This window comes from Anolis carolinensis, chromosome 6 (genome assembly GCF_035594765.1).
Source record: "Anolis carolinensis isolate JA03-04 chromosome 6, rAnoCar3.1.pri, whole genome shotgun sequence".
In the NCBI taxonomy this organism is placed as follows: Eukaryota; Metazoa; Chordata; class Lepidosauria; order Squamata; family Dactyloidae; genus Anolis; species Anolis carolinensis.
In genome coordinates this window covers 113760478-113776210 of record NC_085846.1, presented here as the reverse complement: position 1 = coordinate 113776210, position 15733 = coordinate 113760478, and the positions used below count along the sequence as shown (strand labels likewise).

General features: G+C 40.6%; 1 protein-coding gene across 1 annotated transcript in view; it reads right to left on the bottom strand.

Moving 5' to 3' along the window:
- mindy4 (MINDY lysine 48 deubiquitinase 4) overlaps positions 1 to 15733 on the bottom strand; it is a 72505-nt gene that overhangs the window by 26054 nt on the left and 30718 nt on the right. The window contains exons 6-12 of the mRNA XM_008112215.3: positions 13135 to 13187; positions 12517 to 12623; positions 10870 to 10986; positions 9715 to 9803; positions 4247 to 4348; positions 2549 to 2612; positions 1839 to 1904 (exon numbers count right to left, since the gene is read on the bottom strand). Coding sequence (XP_008110422.2) covers positions 1839 to 1904; positions 2549 to 2612; positions 4247 to 4348; positions 9715 to 9803; positions 10870 to 10986; positions 12517 to 12623; positions 13135 to 13187 — 598 coding nt within the window. The remainder of the gene's footprint in view (positions 1 to 1838; positions 1905 to 2548; positions 2613 to 4246; positions 4349 to 9714; positions 9804 to 10869; positions 10987 to 12516; positions 12624 to 13134; positions 13188 to 15733) is intronic.

The window sequence follows — 15733 nt, the reverse complement described above, 5'->3', positions numbered from 1 at the left end:
AAGCACCTAAGATATGCTGTAAATGATCGACTGTTTTCAGTATCACTTATCGCAATGTAGGGAAAACAAACAAGACATTTTGCTGGACTACAACTCCCATATACCTCCCCCCCAGGAGGCCATGTTGTTTGGAGCTCAAACTTAACAACTAGAAGGTGAAAGGCTTCCTGTCCTCTGGTTAAAGGCTTGTCTAGTGCCTCAAAGTATTTAATACAGATGTCTAATTTCTATTAAGGCCCTATATTTAGAAATGCAGAAAATTAAGGGCAAAACAGCTTTCCTCACCTGTTGGGGATTAGTGCACAGGGCCCCATGAATTGCATAGGGTTTTCTTAGGCAAGGAGGACTCAGAGTGGTCTTTCCAATTCTTTCCTCTAAAATATAGCCTATCGCACCTGGTTTCAAATGGTAGTCTCTCATCCAAGTATAACCAGGGCTGATCGTGCTGAGCTTCAAAGATCTGGTGTCTTTAGGGCATTTAGTAGACTTGGGCTCAAATCCTGTTTCATCTGTTTTTTTTTTGTGTTTTTGTACCATTCTGTCCATTTGGATGTCATGGAATGATACAACCCCCTCTGGAATGAAAGAAGCAGTGAAACGGAAATAAGGGGGAATGGTAGCTGTTTGATCGGCTGTTTTTCGGTGCTTGGCTGTAGGCTCTGGCGAGCAGGGCCTACAGCCGAGCGCCAGGCCCACTCGGATGTTGGCCCTGGCTGGCAGGCCCTGGCTGGTAAGCCAGAAAAATCTTTTGTTTTTTTAGACCTTGGATGGAAAAGCTCATTTGTATAGGCACCCATTTCCGTAAGTGGTGGATGGAAATGGGAAGTGATTCCATACAAATGCACAAGACTAGCATTTAGAGCCGATCCCAAATGAGTCCATCTATATACTGAAATGGCATGTGAAGAGCCTTCTTTGTATGTTTCCACCATCAGAGCACAGCCAGGTACTAATGCTATGATCTACTCTTTACTGACATCCTGTTTATGTGCTTCTTTGCTTAGACGACCTTTTAAACATGTATGTTTTAATCTGGTTTGATTTTTTAATGTTCAAGTTTGTTTTAACTTGCATACCTGTAGAATTATTTTAACAACGTCTTTTTAGATTGTAAACTGCTTTGAGCCCTAAAAGCAGTGGGACAGAAATAAAGCAACGTCACCCAGCATGGTGCAGTTGTTTGAGCATTGGGTTACACCTCTGGAAATAGGATTCAAATCCCTGTTTGTCAAAGAAAGCACACTGGGAGTCACATACTTTCAAACCCAGAAATCCCCGCAATATGTTTTCCTTAGGGTCACTATACATCAGAAATAATTTTAAGGCATAACAACACCAACACCAACAACAACAAGCAGCTTTTCCTATTTTTGGCAACATAAGGATTACTTGCTTCTTAAGAGCTTTTAATGGAGTTTGTTGAATGATGTTTGGTTACAGCAGCTGTGAAAAATTATTTCTTAACATTAATAGTCTCTGTTACAATTTTTATTATGTTCTGTTCTTTCATTATTTTACTTTTGGCTTTTACAGCTTAGTTCTGTAAGCTGTCATATAACTTTAGCTTATAAAGGATTAAAAGCAAGGAATAAACAGTTGAAATAAGCAAACAGAACAAAATGCTTTTGCACAAAATGCTTTTGCACTTTGTTCTGGTGAGGGCAAGACATGAGAACCTTACTTATATGGATGACAGAGATGCTATAATTTCTCTGCAAGCATGGTCAGTGACTTCCAAATTCTGAAAGCCACATTCCCCAATAATATCTTTTCTAGGTTGTGGGCAAAGTTATCAGAGAACTGAAAGAAGAGGCCCATTTCCTGGTTGGGTTCCATACCTGATGAGTATTTTGTTGCAGAAATGCCAGGAGGTCTTCATATCTTGTGAGAGTGTACAGCAGGAGCTGTGAAGGAAGATTTGGGAGATGAAATTTGTGGTGGGAAAAATGAAACGTGAAGATATAGATAGCAGCCCTTTTTTAAAAAGAGAGGCTGGATTAGCATGTCTTGCGGTAAAAATTCCTGTTGGCATTCACTATGATATAGTGGGCAACTGGTATCTGTTTCAACCAGACAGCAGCCACTTAATTTGAATGGGATTAACCACACCTTGATTACAAATAAGCATGGCAGTGTCACAATCTCAACATTTTGGGGGGGAGAGAAAGACAATCTGCCATTGTTCCATTACATAATGTGCAGCTGGAGAGAAAAGTGGTCAAATTCCTTTAGGAATGGCACTGTGAGATCCACCAACAGATGCCTATGCATGCACTAGGAATAACAGGAAATTGGGTAAGTCTGAAGACCTGTGGAAATGCCACCTAGCTTCTCACCATTTGCCAGATCTCTTACATTCCCTAGTTCTTCTTTGATCATTAAGGACTGGAAACATGCTTGCTTCGTTTGATGGATGGATGAGGTTCTGGGACGCAAGAGATAACAAATCCCACCCACTCTGAGTGAGAAGAAGAGCACCCCCGTCTCTGGTGTTTACGCGTACGTGAGAAACGGTTAAAACATATTCAAATAATGTGTTGAACTATACCGTTTCCAAGATGCCGTCTGTTTTGTATTTTCCTGCAGGGGTGAACTGTTGCATTCCTGAGCACCTACATGGATAAAGAAAACAGATGTAGAAAGCCATGAGCATCTGGTGGGTCCATCTCCTCTCCTCTCGATGACCAGAGATTTCAACAGGAATAGACCCCACCCTTAGTTTTCAGCATGCTCTCATGTGGCCCTGAGCCTTCTCATTTCCTCAAAACAGGGCTCTTAAGTCAAAAGGCTTTGCTTAAAATCTTAAAGATCTTCTAGAACACAGCCAACATGTGTGTCCAAAGGCCTGTTGACTTATATGGACCCTATGAATTTTATAGGGTTTTCTTAGGCAAGAAACATTGAAAAGTGGTTTTCTCAATTCCTTCCTATGAAATGTACGAAGTAATTGAGAAAATGATGGCCTTCTATCTAAGTACTAAGTACTTTGCTTCATAACATCAGGTGCAATCTGGTGCCTTTAGGGCCAGTTTACCAACTGTTGGGATTTCTGGGAGTTGAAAGCGAAAACATCTGGGGACCCACAGGTTGAGAACCACTGCTTTAGGGTCTTAGGTCCTTACACATCCCATTGCAAATCCTTTTTGCTCTCAACCCAGCACAGCTGCAACTAAATCAGCAACAATTTCTACAGCCAACACTTAGATGCACATTGCTAAAATTGCAGTGATTTGGGATGGGTGCACCTTTTGTTTCTTATACTATTACAATATACTATTATAGTACAATATATCAATATATAATGCTTATATTGTGCTATGTTAATAATATAATAGATTTATCTAAGTATAACTTGTAGACCGCCCTGAGTCCCCTTCGGGGTGAGAAGGATGGGATAGAAATGTTGCTAATAAAAAATAAGTCTAAGACTGATAGTCTCCTTTCACTTCAATGTTGTCTTCCTGAATATCACATTGATTCTGAGATGCTCTGTTAACAATATCACTTATCTATCCATCCAACCATCCTAAATATGATAACAAAAGATATATTCTATGTCAGTGAGTTGGACACTTGACGGGGTGAAAGATGGTATAGAAATCATATATATAATACAACAGCCATATCCACCTCAGGTATGTTTTTAATGTAGTACCCAAGTGATCCAACTTGGCATCAAGGTGGTGTTATAGATTAACAGCAAACTCTGGGGCAGTGGATTGGGGAAGGAGAATTTATTTTACAGAGGATTGCCTTGTGTATATGGGAAAACTTCAAACTTTCTTATTGACTGCAACCCCAATGAAATGCATCTCTGTTTTACCTACTCTGCCTCCAATTCCTTAGCCCTATAAGAGGTTTACTCCTGAGATTAAAAGTAGCTTGTGTGCCACTGGGTGTAGGGAATAATAGCTATTTTAACCTTGAGTAAACATGCATCTGGCAGTATAAAAGAAAGACAATAATAGGAGGAAGCTATCCTTGGAGGACACTTAACTATCAAGTCCTATTAGGTATTTTAAAATAGAAGCTACGTCATCACCAAGAGAAATGGCACAGTGGCATATTTCCTGCATTGGCAACAGTTGGCTGGACTGGATGGCCTTTGAAGATCAATTTAACTGTGCCATTCTTAGCCTGGAAAACAAGTTGACTGCAATGGGGGCTATGGGGCTTTCCCTGGAAAGTCCGCTAAGTGTGTGAAATATATACATTACATATACGTATAAATGCACCTTTTACTCACAAGGTAACGACTGCTTTCTCATTGCCACCAGCACGCCATAAAATGGCAGCGAGAGCCAAAGCGAGGCATCTGGTCCTTTGTCCATCTGAAGGCTGAAGGCTCCTGGTGGTTCAAGAAAAAAGAAAGAAAACATAATACAGATTAAGTATCCCTTGTCCAAAATTTACCATATTTACAATAATTTGCACATTTTTCAACTTTGACATAAATGAAATTAATTTTAAAAAGAAAAGTTCGGGCGGATGAACTGGGAGAAACCAGAACACATTTGTCAAGCCAAGGATGGGAATCGTGGCCCTCCAGATGTTCTTAGACAATAGCTTCTAGGATGAATTGTCCTGCTACACATCTGGAGAACATTTGGTGGGTTGTATAACTCCCACCCCTGTATTTGTATTTTTAACTATGTGTGTAATACTATAAATATTATGATGCACTTTGTTTTATGAGGGCTATGTTCTAGGTATGTACTGTACTTGTAAAACGTGCAGAGGGTATTGGCTTAACATGAATAAATTTGGTTTCACTTGACTTAAACTGTGTTTCTGCTGAGTTCTAACAGTCTCTGTTTTACCTCCAGACACCTAACATTTTGCAGCAGCTTGGCACACAAGTAGAACATGAGTTGCTATGAGTTTTCTGGGCTGTCTGGCCATGTTCCAGAAGCATTCTCTCGTGACGTTTCACCCACATCTATGACAGGCATCCTCAGCGGTTGTGAGGTCCGTTGGAAACTAGGCAAGTGTGGATTATATATGCGTGGAATGTCCAGGGTGGTAAAAAGAACTTGTCTGCCCGAGGCAGGTGTGAATGGTGTAATTGTGATTAAAATGGAATGGCCTTGCAGCATCAAAGGCTGCTTCCTGCCTGGGGTAATCCTTTGTTGGGAGATGTTAGCTGGCCCTGATTGTTTACTATCTGGAATTCCCCTGTTTTCTGAGTGTTGTTCTTTATTTACTGTCCTGATTTTAGAATTTTTTTTTTAATACTACCGGTAGTAGCCAGATTTTGTTCATGTTCATGGCTTCCTCCTTTCTGTTGGAATTGTCCACATGCTTGTGGATTTCTATGGCTTCTCTGTGTAGCCTGATATGGTGATTGTGAGAGTGGTCCAGCATTTCTGTGTTCTCAAATAATATGCTCTTTCCAGGTTGATTCATTAAGTGCTTTGCTAAGGCTTAATAGAACATGATCCTCAGTGTGTTGATTTCTTTTTACCATTTTTGAAGATTTTAAATTTTCCCAATTCTTTTTTAAAAAATGAAATACAAGAGGAAGCAAAACTTTTCAGATTTGACTATCTCCATCCCGTGAAAAAAGATTAAATTTTAGTTAGGCAGAAAGAAATGCTCCCAAAGATATTGAAATGTTCTCTTCCAGGCAGCTATGAAAGGTACAAGGGCCCTACCCTCCTCTGAGCCAGGAAACTATATCCTTAATGCCCTTTCTATTTTGGAGTTCCAGTTCAAAGAACAACACTTTGTTTTTCTATAAGCCCAATTGATTTCTACAAAGGACAAAGAAATCAGAGCAAGTGGAAAAAAAGGGTACACCAGGGTGGGGATAAACACTGTCTGTAAATAGCCAATGAGTCCAAATGAGAAAGGAAAGGAAGTGTTTAGCGTGTCCTAAAGGTTAAAAGCAGAAATAATAGGATGACATTAGGGGAGGGCCATTTCAAATGCCAGGAAATAACACAGCCTTGGACAGCGAGTTCTGTAGGATGTGGAAGCATGCGCTTGGGCTGTGGCAAAAAAGCTACATTACAAGAAGAGAGGTCTACATTCTGCAGGCAGGTTGTGGGGAAATAAATGGGCATTAATGGAAATGTTGGCCTGCTAGGTTTTGTATATCTCCACAAGCCTGTCTGTGGAGTAATTTAACAGACCTCTCAATACAGAGCGAGTGACACTAAAACTGAAGAACTCTGCACAGATTTACATTAGTCCATGATAAAACATGAGCTGTGACCTTACACCTTGTAGGTACAGATCGTGGATATGGGCTTCATACTCTCCTGCTCCCCCTTACTCCAAGCAGATGAGGGATGGAGAGCTTCTTATCCCATGGTTTCTTGTTCCCATAACCTTTGTGTAACATGGCATGGATCAATAAATCAGGTAGACTTGATTATTAAGCATTTAGTGAAACTTGAGGACTACTAATGACAACTGAGATCTACTCAGACCAGCCAAGACCTTCTTATGCCAATTACCAAAACCTGAAACTTTTAGCTGCCTCGCCACTGCCGCCTAGCCAACCAATGCCATGTTTTCCTTCCACACAGGTAATAGTAGGGTTGGGCAGGCACCATGGAAATTAGAGATGAGTGAAATATGGATTTGTTGGGCAGCTGGGTCTTCCCGTCATTCCCTGCGTTGTAATTCAGCCACAGCAGGCAGGGGGTGATGGTTCACTGATGATTTAGAATCAGATGGGATTGTGGGTTTTCCACAATCTGATGCAGGTCCTGGGATTCGTTCTCATTCAGAAGGCCATTCTCATGCAGAGCAAGAAAGTGAAACAGGCACAGATGGGCCTGAGAATATAATTTCTTCTGATTCTCCAGGCCATCAAGACCATTCATGGAAGTTGGAATCATCCTCTCCAGATAAGGAGTCTAGCAAAGAGGAATTAATGAGAAATTCTAATGGGAACACACCTGGTGACATTGACCTAAGCCAGGAGGTGGCTCGCCTGCAAATTTGAGCAGATAGCCAGCTTCATAGCTCAACACGCCTCTCAACACGCCTCCGTGAGAAGTGGAAGTTCCAGGGGAGTAGTAATGCTTTCATGTCTGTATATTAGCAGCTACAGGCTCTTCTTCAGATCAGGCAGTGTGGCTTTCAAGTTACAGTCAGGCCTGGGTTGTTTGGTTCTTGTCTTGGTTTTGGGATTCAAGTATTTTAGGAGTTTTTCCATGTTCTTGTTGTGTAACCTTGTTCAAGTTTTGCTTGTGGACTCAAGTTGCTTTTAGATTTTCGGATTGTTCTTTAACTGCCTTTCTTTTGAATTTACAAGAGACTACTGTAATTTTGTAAGAGATTACTGTATTTTTGGATTTTATACCTTTTTTTCCTTATTTCTGCTTATTGCTATATATCTTGTGTGTGCTTTTACAATAAACTGCTTGCCTTTATTCTGGACTACTGTCTGATGCTCTGGTCATAGATGGCTTCAGGTCTAGGGTGCAACACCCTAAGCCTGCAGAAGTTATTTGGACTTTTCCTCCCTGGCACCTACTATTTATAGGGAATTTTGTGTAATTAGCAGCAGAATGTAAAGTCCCCCCCTTCCCTTCCTTGCATCAAATGTATGTCTATGGTGGAGTGATAGCTCCTGTATGGGGAACTAACCCCTGTACCTACCAAGCCTGATTATTTTGTAATTCCATCTTTCAACCAGCAACTTCCCAGTGATGTAGAACACAGGGTAAGAATAGGCAACTGTCATATTCCAGATATTGAACTTTAGATCTCACCATTTCTCATCTAGTGGCTAAGCTGACTAAGGAGGACAAGAGCCAAGAACAACTGGAGAGCCACAGTTATCCACCCTGGTGTAAGACCATAGATCCCACCTTTTGCTTCTCCCAATGTACTGGACTTCCATCCTTCGGGATTCTGACAAATGCACCCCAACAACATCAGGAGAGGCCATCTTTGCTGCTGGCGGGGGGGGGGGGGGGGGGACAGAGACTTGGCCTGTAGAGCTCTTGACATGTGACACCTGATACTATAGATATAAATGTCCTCCTGAGGCATCAAGTTTAACACTGGGTGGTGCAGGATTTGGCTTCCTCTTACATTTGCCCAAACATCCAATGCCCTTCAAAGGAGGAGGAAGAAACTTCTCATTGCACCAAAGGCAGATGAATCAGACCAGAGTCTTTTCTTTCATGTCCATCGCTTTGATTTGATGTTTAGTCTTCTTAAATCATTAGATCTTTTAAGGCCTGCGGTGGGAACAGTGAGCAGCTTTACATCTCAGGCTGACGCACCCTATTGTCTGAGGTTCGCGTGGCGTCTTCATCGAAAGGAGCAAAGTCTCCAGTTTAGGACAAGGTACAAGGGAAACGTTTTGCAAGTCTGTACTTTTTGGCTCCAATCTTCCTTTTTTGTGTAACTGTATTGAATGGCATTTGGCATTGTTCTGCACTGTCCCAGTGTTTATCTCTGCATGTGTCTCTCTCATTCCTGATCAGCGGCTATATTTGAAAGGCAGCAAATCAGGGCAGGATAGTTTCCATACCCAAATCCTTAAAATAATGTGTGGTAAAGTTCACTTATCACAGATGTGAGTTTGCAGATAATTGGATAAGTAGGCATTGCTCCATGATAGGGATGTAATTATGCACTCATTCCATTCTTAAATGTAAGAAATGAAGGTTTTCTCCATCTGGGCTGAGAATATAAAAATATTCGCTCATTTTTGTGACTTTTCTGGCACGGCAGAACTTTTTGGTGAATATTTAATTTGCATTAAAATCCCCTTGATTTTGTATGAAACACAGAGCACAACACTCAACTGCAAGGAAATATAACACAAGCTGGCTGAGTTGGAAGCGGCAGAGATTTTGCTGACAACATGGATCACACAACTTCCTAGTAGTAACAACTCAGCTGGTAGCCCATTCGTTTCCAAGAACAATTCAAAGTTGTTGTGATGACCTATAAACCCCCGCATGGCTGAAGTTTAGGTTATCAGAAGAATTGTATTCACCCATATGAGCTTTCCCATATTTGGAGATCTCTATCCCACTACACGAGTGGTTCACAACCTGTGGTCTGTGGACCACCAGTGGTCTGCAAGAACCAAAATATGGCCTTAAAAGTTTCACAAAACTCTGAAAAGCAAAACCTTGATTTTGCTTTTTTATACAAGGGACACCAATTTCAGTTTCCATAGATTTTGGTATCCAATGAGGACCTGGATCCAACCTAATCAGCTACCATGGGCCTACTGTATATGCTTTCATTTTTATAAGCTACCCTGATTTCTGAAGTGGAAGGAAGAGGACACAATAACATCAGTAAGACAGACATAGTGATATTGTAGACTGAATGTTGGACTAGGACTTTCTGAGACCAGGATTCAAATCCCCACTTTGCCTTGGAAAGGAAATCTTGGGTATCACGCTCTCTCAGCTTCAGAGAAAGGCAAGAGTAAACTCTCAACTGAACAAATCTGACCAAGAAACCTCTGTGATAGGTCCATATTATATTGTTTATCATATGTATTATATAGGTTATTGTGTACAGCTTTTCATATTTGCAAACAATGAAATGGCATCAGAGTATTTCGAGGACTGGCGTCCATTTGCTTCCCGGTCCACGTGATCCCGTCAATTTGCAGTTTACCTCCCTTCAATGAGGTCAAGATCAGGAAGACCCCCTTTTCCCTTCACAACAATGGAGGGGGAGTTTTTTGTTCAATTTGAGAATTGGCCCTTGGAACTGTTGACTTACCGTGTATCACTGTTCCTGTTCCTGTCTCCGAAGATAAGGTGCTGCAGGACGCAGGCTTGAACCGCTGCCAGTACCCCGCACGGCCCACCCTGGAGGGTATCAGAAGGCAAAAGAGGTGAAGAAAACAACAACGCTGTTTCTTGCTGGTGGGAGAGGTGTCTGAAACCTTTATGTTCCAGACTGCTCCTCAACCTGTTTTGCTTTGCTTTGTTTTCCGCTGAAACTGTGACACTGCAGATAAAACAAGTGGCTGAAAATGTTGTGCTTCCAACAACATGTTGGTCCCTGATATGTTGTCGAAGGCTTTCACAGATGGAATCACTGGGTTGCTGTTAGTTTTCCGGGCTGTGTGGCCATGTTCCAGAAGCATTGTCTCCTGACATTTTGCCCACACCTATAGCAGGCATCCTCAGAGGTTGTGAGGTCTGTTGGAAGCTAGGCAAGTGGGGTTTATATATCTGTGGAATAATATCCAGAGTGGGGAAAAGAACTCTTGTTTGTTTGAGGCAAGTGTGAATGGTGCAGTTGGCCACCTTGATTACCATTAAATGGCCTTGCAGCTTCACAGTCTGTCTGCTTCCTGTCTGTGGGAATCCTTTGTTGGGAGGTGTTAACTGGTCCTGATTGTCTGGAATTCCCCGTCTTCTGAGTGTTAAGAACACAGAAATGCTGGATCACTCTAACAACCACCATGTCAGACTATACAGAGTAGCCATGAAATCCACAAGCATGTGGACAATTTCAACAGAAAAGGAGAAACCATGAAAATGAACAAAATCTGGTTACCAGTATTTTTTAAAAAACTCTTAAATCAAGGCAGTAAATAAAGAACAACACTCTGAAAACAAGGGAATTCCAGACATGAAACAATCAGGGTCAGCTAACACCTCAACTTTAGGAAACTCAGACTAGGAGAATCCTAAAATGATGTGATTTTTAGCAGTTAGGGGCCCATTCTGCACAAAAGGCACATATAACTTCTATTCTTCCCATCTCCCCTCATAAAATAGCATTTTAATGAGAGTATTGACAAACTCATATATTTAATTAAAGGACATATGAACCATCCATGCGCAGGTGACTAGGGGTCCAATCCAATGGGATGTTCTCTCATACACTACACAGACATCCAGGGATAGAAACACTTTTCTTTACCTTTTTTTGCACAATCCCATATTTCAGCAAAGGGTTATCACTAAAGGTAAAACTCTGGATTCGCCATTCTTCACTGAAGCAGCCAAGGCTGGAGCCAAACAGCAGAATCTTTAGGTCCTGAAGGAGGAAGAAAAGAAAAAATAAAGAAAAAATACAACCCAGGATAAAGTTGAGGTGAAAAACTAGAATGCAGTTTCCATTCTGTAATCAAACACTATAGTGTGCCTGTCTGTCTGTCTGCCTATCAATAATCTATCCATCCATATACAGAAGGAGGAAAGGGGTGTCTCAGTGCCCAGGCTGTCTAGATACCCTTTTAATTTCTGTTTTATAAATACTGGATCTACTTATTCACCCAGGGAATCATTTTTTCCTCCCCTTGCAATGTTCCCTTGGCATTAATGGTTATGTTTCACTGCAACAGAGTATGGGTTTGGCTACAGATCCATTGCGGCTCCAATCATCTTTAATCATTTGCAGGAAAGCTGTTGTCAAGTCCAACTTTATTGCTGCATAGGAATAGAAAATGAACCTAAAACTGCAAAACATACTCTTAAGTATGTTGCTAAACAACACCTCCCTCAGAACCACATATGCTTTCTGCTTCACTGTTGTTGTTTTTTTTAAAAAAAGACAGACAGAGAGATGCAGGTCTTAGAAAGTTACTTTTAAAAGTGATTAGTTGTTACAAGAAGGGCAGACACCTCTGGATTAAGGAGATAAAAACTGAATTACAGTTATTCTTTTTTCTTTTTTTAATCCAAAATGGGAGATATGTCTGAATTAGGCATAGTTGGAAAACAGTGGATAAGGAGGTGCTTTCTCCTCTCTCAAAAGAATTAGAAAAATACAGGTATACGTCAGTTACCAAAGTAGTACTCCTCTATGTAACAGTGACATTGTTCCATACGACTACTCTATAAAGGTGCCAAAGTGTGCTGATTCTCGCATATGTGAAGGCAAGATATACAGGAGAGTCTCACTTATCCAACATAAACGGGCCAGCAGAAAGTTGGATAAGCGAACATGTTGGATAATAAGGAGAGATTAAGGAAAAGCCTATTAAACATCAAATTTGGTTATGACTTTACAAATTAAGCACCAAAACATCATGTTATACAACAAATTTGACAGAAAAAGTAGTTCAATACTCAATAATGCTATGTAGTAATTACTGTATTTACGATTTTAGCACCAAAATATCATGAAATATTGAAAACATTGACTACTGCATTGGATAATCCAGAACGTTGGATAAGTGAATGTTGGATAAGTGAGACTTTATTGTATGAGCAGATCCTCCACCTCTCTGCCCAATCATTGAATTGAAAGATAGCAAGGTTGCTAAGCTTTGGCTGATTTGAACAATGTTAGATTTGACTGAGCCAATGTTTCTTTGAGATTAGCACTGTTGTGAGTTTGCTTATCTCCTGTCAGCCCAAACCTAGGCCATGAAATAGGATGAAACCTCTGAAGTAGATGTTTTCTTTTCTCAATTGTCTCCAGAATATACTGGGATAAAGTGAAGTTGCTGTAACTTGACAGACATTAAAGAAGAAGCAATACTCATCATATGCATGATTCAAACAACCACCTTGGTCTGCTTTCAATCTTTTTGATACAATGTTTTGACAAAGTGTCCCTTACCCTTGCGAGGAAGAAATCAATGGGCTTTGATGTAACTTTGAAAACAGGTAGAGATGAGTCCGGGATCTTGTATGCTTCCTCCAGTGTTTCTTCATCCTCAACATCAACTAAAGTGAGTAAAATGACTATTAAACATCTGAAACAAACACTGAGAAATTACTGCAAAAAGAGAACATGCCTCTCTCATTTTTAAGGCTACATTTTTTCATTTTTCAACAGAGAAGCCATACTTGCAATATCAAACTTTTTTCAAGCTTTTGTCGGCTACTTTTTTGGCAAATTTGAAAATATTGGGATGGAAGGAAGAAACATTATTTTCAGGGCACAGGAGAAAGTGGGAGACACTTTCAGATAGGAGGTGGGAGTTAATGATTATGGCAGTGGATATTTATTTATTTATTTATTTCACCAAAATGCTGATTTTTAAAAAATCCTCATGGAGCATGCTGCACAGGGATGGTGAGGTAGGTGGTCCAATACACCAGGATGTTTGGGAAAGGATAGTCCCTTATCCCATTTGACATATTTATTCTTCCAAATAATTTTTAAATACGAGTACAAAAATAAAATAAAATGAGGAAGACAAAATCAATGAAGACATTGCTGAGCTGGACCTACCTAGTTCCAACGCATCTCTGAGCATGCAATCTTTAGTGGATCCTGGAGTGTTTCTGCATTGAAGGAAAGTAAAAATGCACAAGTTAATAAATCACTGTTTCCCCAGTGAGGCTGCTATGTTATTTATTATTCTATTATTGTATTTATTTATATCCCACTTTTTCTCTCTACAAACAAGACTCAAAACAGCTTACAATACAACCAACTAAATACAATTTAAAACCCCAAAATATACAAACATTACAATAGAATTAAATATTAATGCTATTACAAATAAACAGTTTAAACCCTTAACACTGATTCAGAGCTAAAATCATGGCAGCTCCTGACTTGATCTTAAAAGCCTACTTCTTGAAAAGCCTGCAGGAATAAAAAGGCTTTATCCTGCTCCTGGAAGGACAGCAAGGACAGGGCCATTCCGGCTTGATCGCTGTTGCCCGTTTTTGGTCAAACATTATTTAGCCACTTGTGTTCCCTCTCATTCCACTCCCGGGATTTGAACCTGGAACGTTTCGGTCTGCACATTCAGCAGCTCAGTGCTTTAACACACTTCGCCACCTATTTGTATCTGTTTTATACTCACTTATGCAATGCTTTTGGCATGAAATAAATAAATACACCTCATTCTATAGGAGAAAGGAGAACCCAATCTCTCCTCCAGAATATTCCAAGGAGTGAGAATGAGTGGAGTACCAAATAACACCCTACAGAAATTCTTTCAAACAACAGCCAAGTTCTTCTCCTCTAAGCCCCCGAAATCAATACCCCATGATCTGATTTGTGGTAAGGAGGTTGCTCAAGTAGCTGCTTTATTCACAGAAGGTCCTATCAAAGCAATGTGACCAAGAACAGATGTGGATGATAACATGGCAGCTGCTAGTTCATGGACACTAAGAGAAACTCCATTGGAGGATAGTGGAAAAAGTTGCCCAAAATGACTCTCCTTTGCTGCCAAATGGGGTTCAGGTTGAGACCTGGATCAGGGTGGGCAACAACATTAGCAGATTGGGAGAAATTTCTCCCCTGCATACCCACACATTAGACATCATGTCATTTTATTCCTGGCAATTAACACTGGTCAAAAAAACGTCTAGGAGGAAAGTTTTAGAGAATTTGGAAAGGCCTGAAAATTGTGCTAGAACTTTTTTTGGAAAGGTTTTGTCATTTTTTGGAAGATTGAGGGATTACCATGGTCTTCAGTAGAGGCATGAATAGGATCTGAGGGGGCTACATCCAGTCCATAGGGATGGCCAACCTTTGGCCACCTCAATAATGCCTTTTGTATCTGGCAGCAAATTCCCAATTCTTATTTTGAATTTCTAAGAAATTCTTGTGTTCTTGATTGCATGCATCTATAGCTCTTCCATCCTGTATAATGACAGCAACAATACTATTTTAACTGTCCCAGCTCCATTCTATGGAAACCTGAAATTTGTAATTTGGCGAGATGCTAGAACTCTCTAGCTAAAAAAATGCTAAATATCAACTACAAATCCCTAGATCCCAGAGAACGGAGCCATAATAAGCAAGGGAGGACGAAGGTGCTATAACAATATAGTGTAAAAGAGACTCACCAGACTTAGTGATTTTTTAGTTTGCTTTGGATGGGGGATAATAATTGATATCCTGTAGCTAAACCCCAGCAGATTTGATTAATATCCATTATTGGCATCTGTTTGTCCCTTGGGAAAAAATGCCATCTCAGCCTTTACTGTAATGAAAGCTAATGTCTGCTATCTGGGACAGGAGGTACCATATGTTCAGAGGGTACAATGGTGTGACATCAGTAGTTGTTGACTTAACAATACCCTTCCTGTGTGTAAATTTCCTCTCCCAGGCTTTTGGCATGAGCTGTCCAAGAAGGAACACCTCTATGGCATTTCAGAGCTTCCTCATCTGAAGATGGCACTTGGTAAACCTTCGGTCTTCCAAGGACATAAAGCACTGGAGACCTTGTTTCCATTATAACAGAATGTGACTCAGTTGGCACACGGGGCTACACATGTGGGTATATGCTGGAGTGGAAAATGAATCACTGGTATTAGGGATGAGTCAAGACAGAAATGTGCCAACATCAACTATCAACTCATTCAAAAACTAGGTGTCATGGAAGTAAGAGGGTTAGAAATAAATACAAATTATCTTAAAATTACCTTTTATGATATACAGCACCTAAATACACACTCCCACAGTCTGGGAATGCAATTCTTTGCTAAATTGGTCCTTTTTTTCATGTCAGAAGCAACCAGAGTTGCTTCTGGAGTGAGGGAATTGGCCGTCTGCAAGGATGTTGCCCAGGGGACGCCCGGATGTTTTTGATGTTTTACCATCCTTGTGGGAGGCTTCTCTCTTTTTGCCCACATCTATGGCAGGCATCCTCAGAGGTTGTGAGGATGCCTGCCATAGATGTGGGCGAAACATCAGGAGAGAATACTCCTGGAACATGGCCATACAGCCCGGAAAACATACAACAACCCTGTGATCCCAGCCATGGAAACCTTCAACAACATATTTGATATAAGTTATCTTTTTAAACATCAGCAGTGTCATAATAGTACTAGAGTTTATAAGGCTGGTGTATCAGGACACGTTGAGAAGA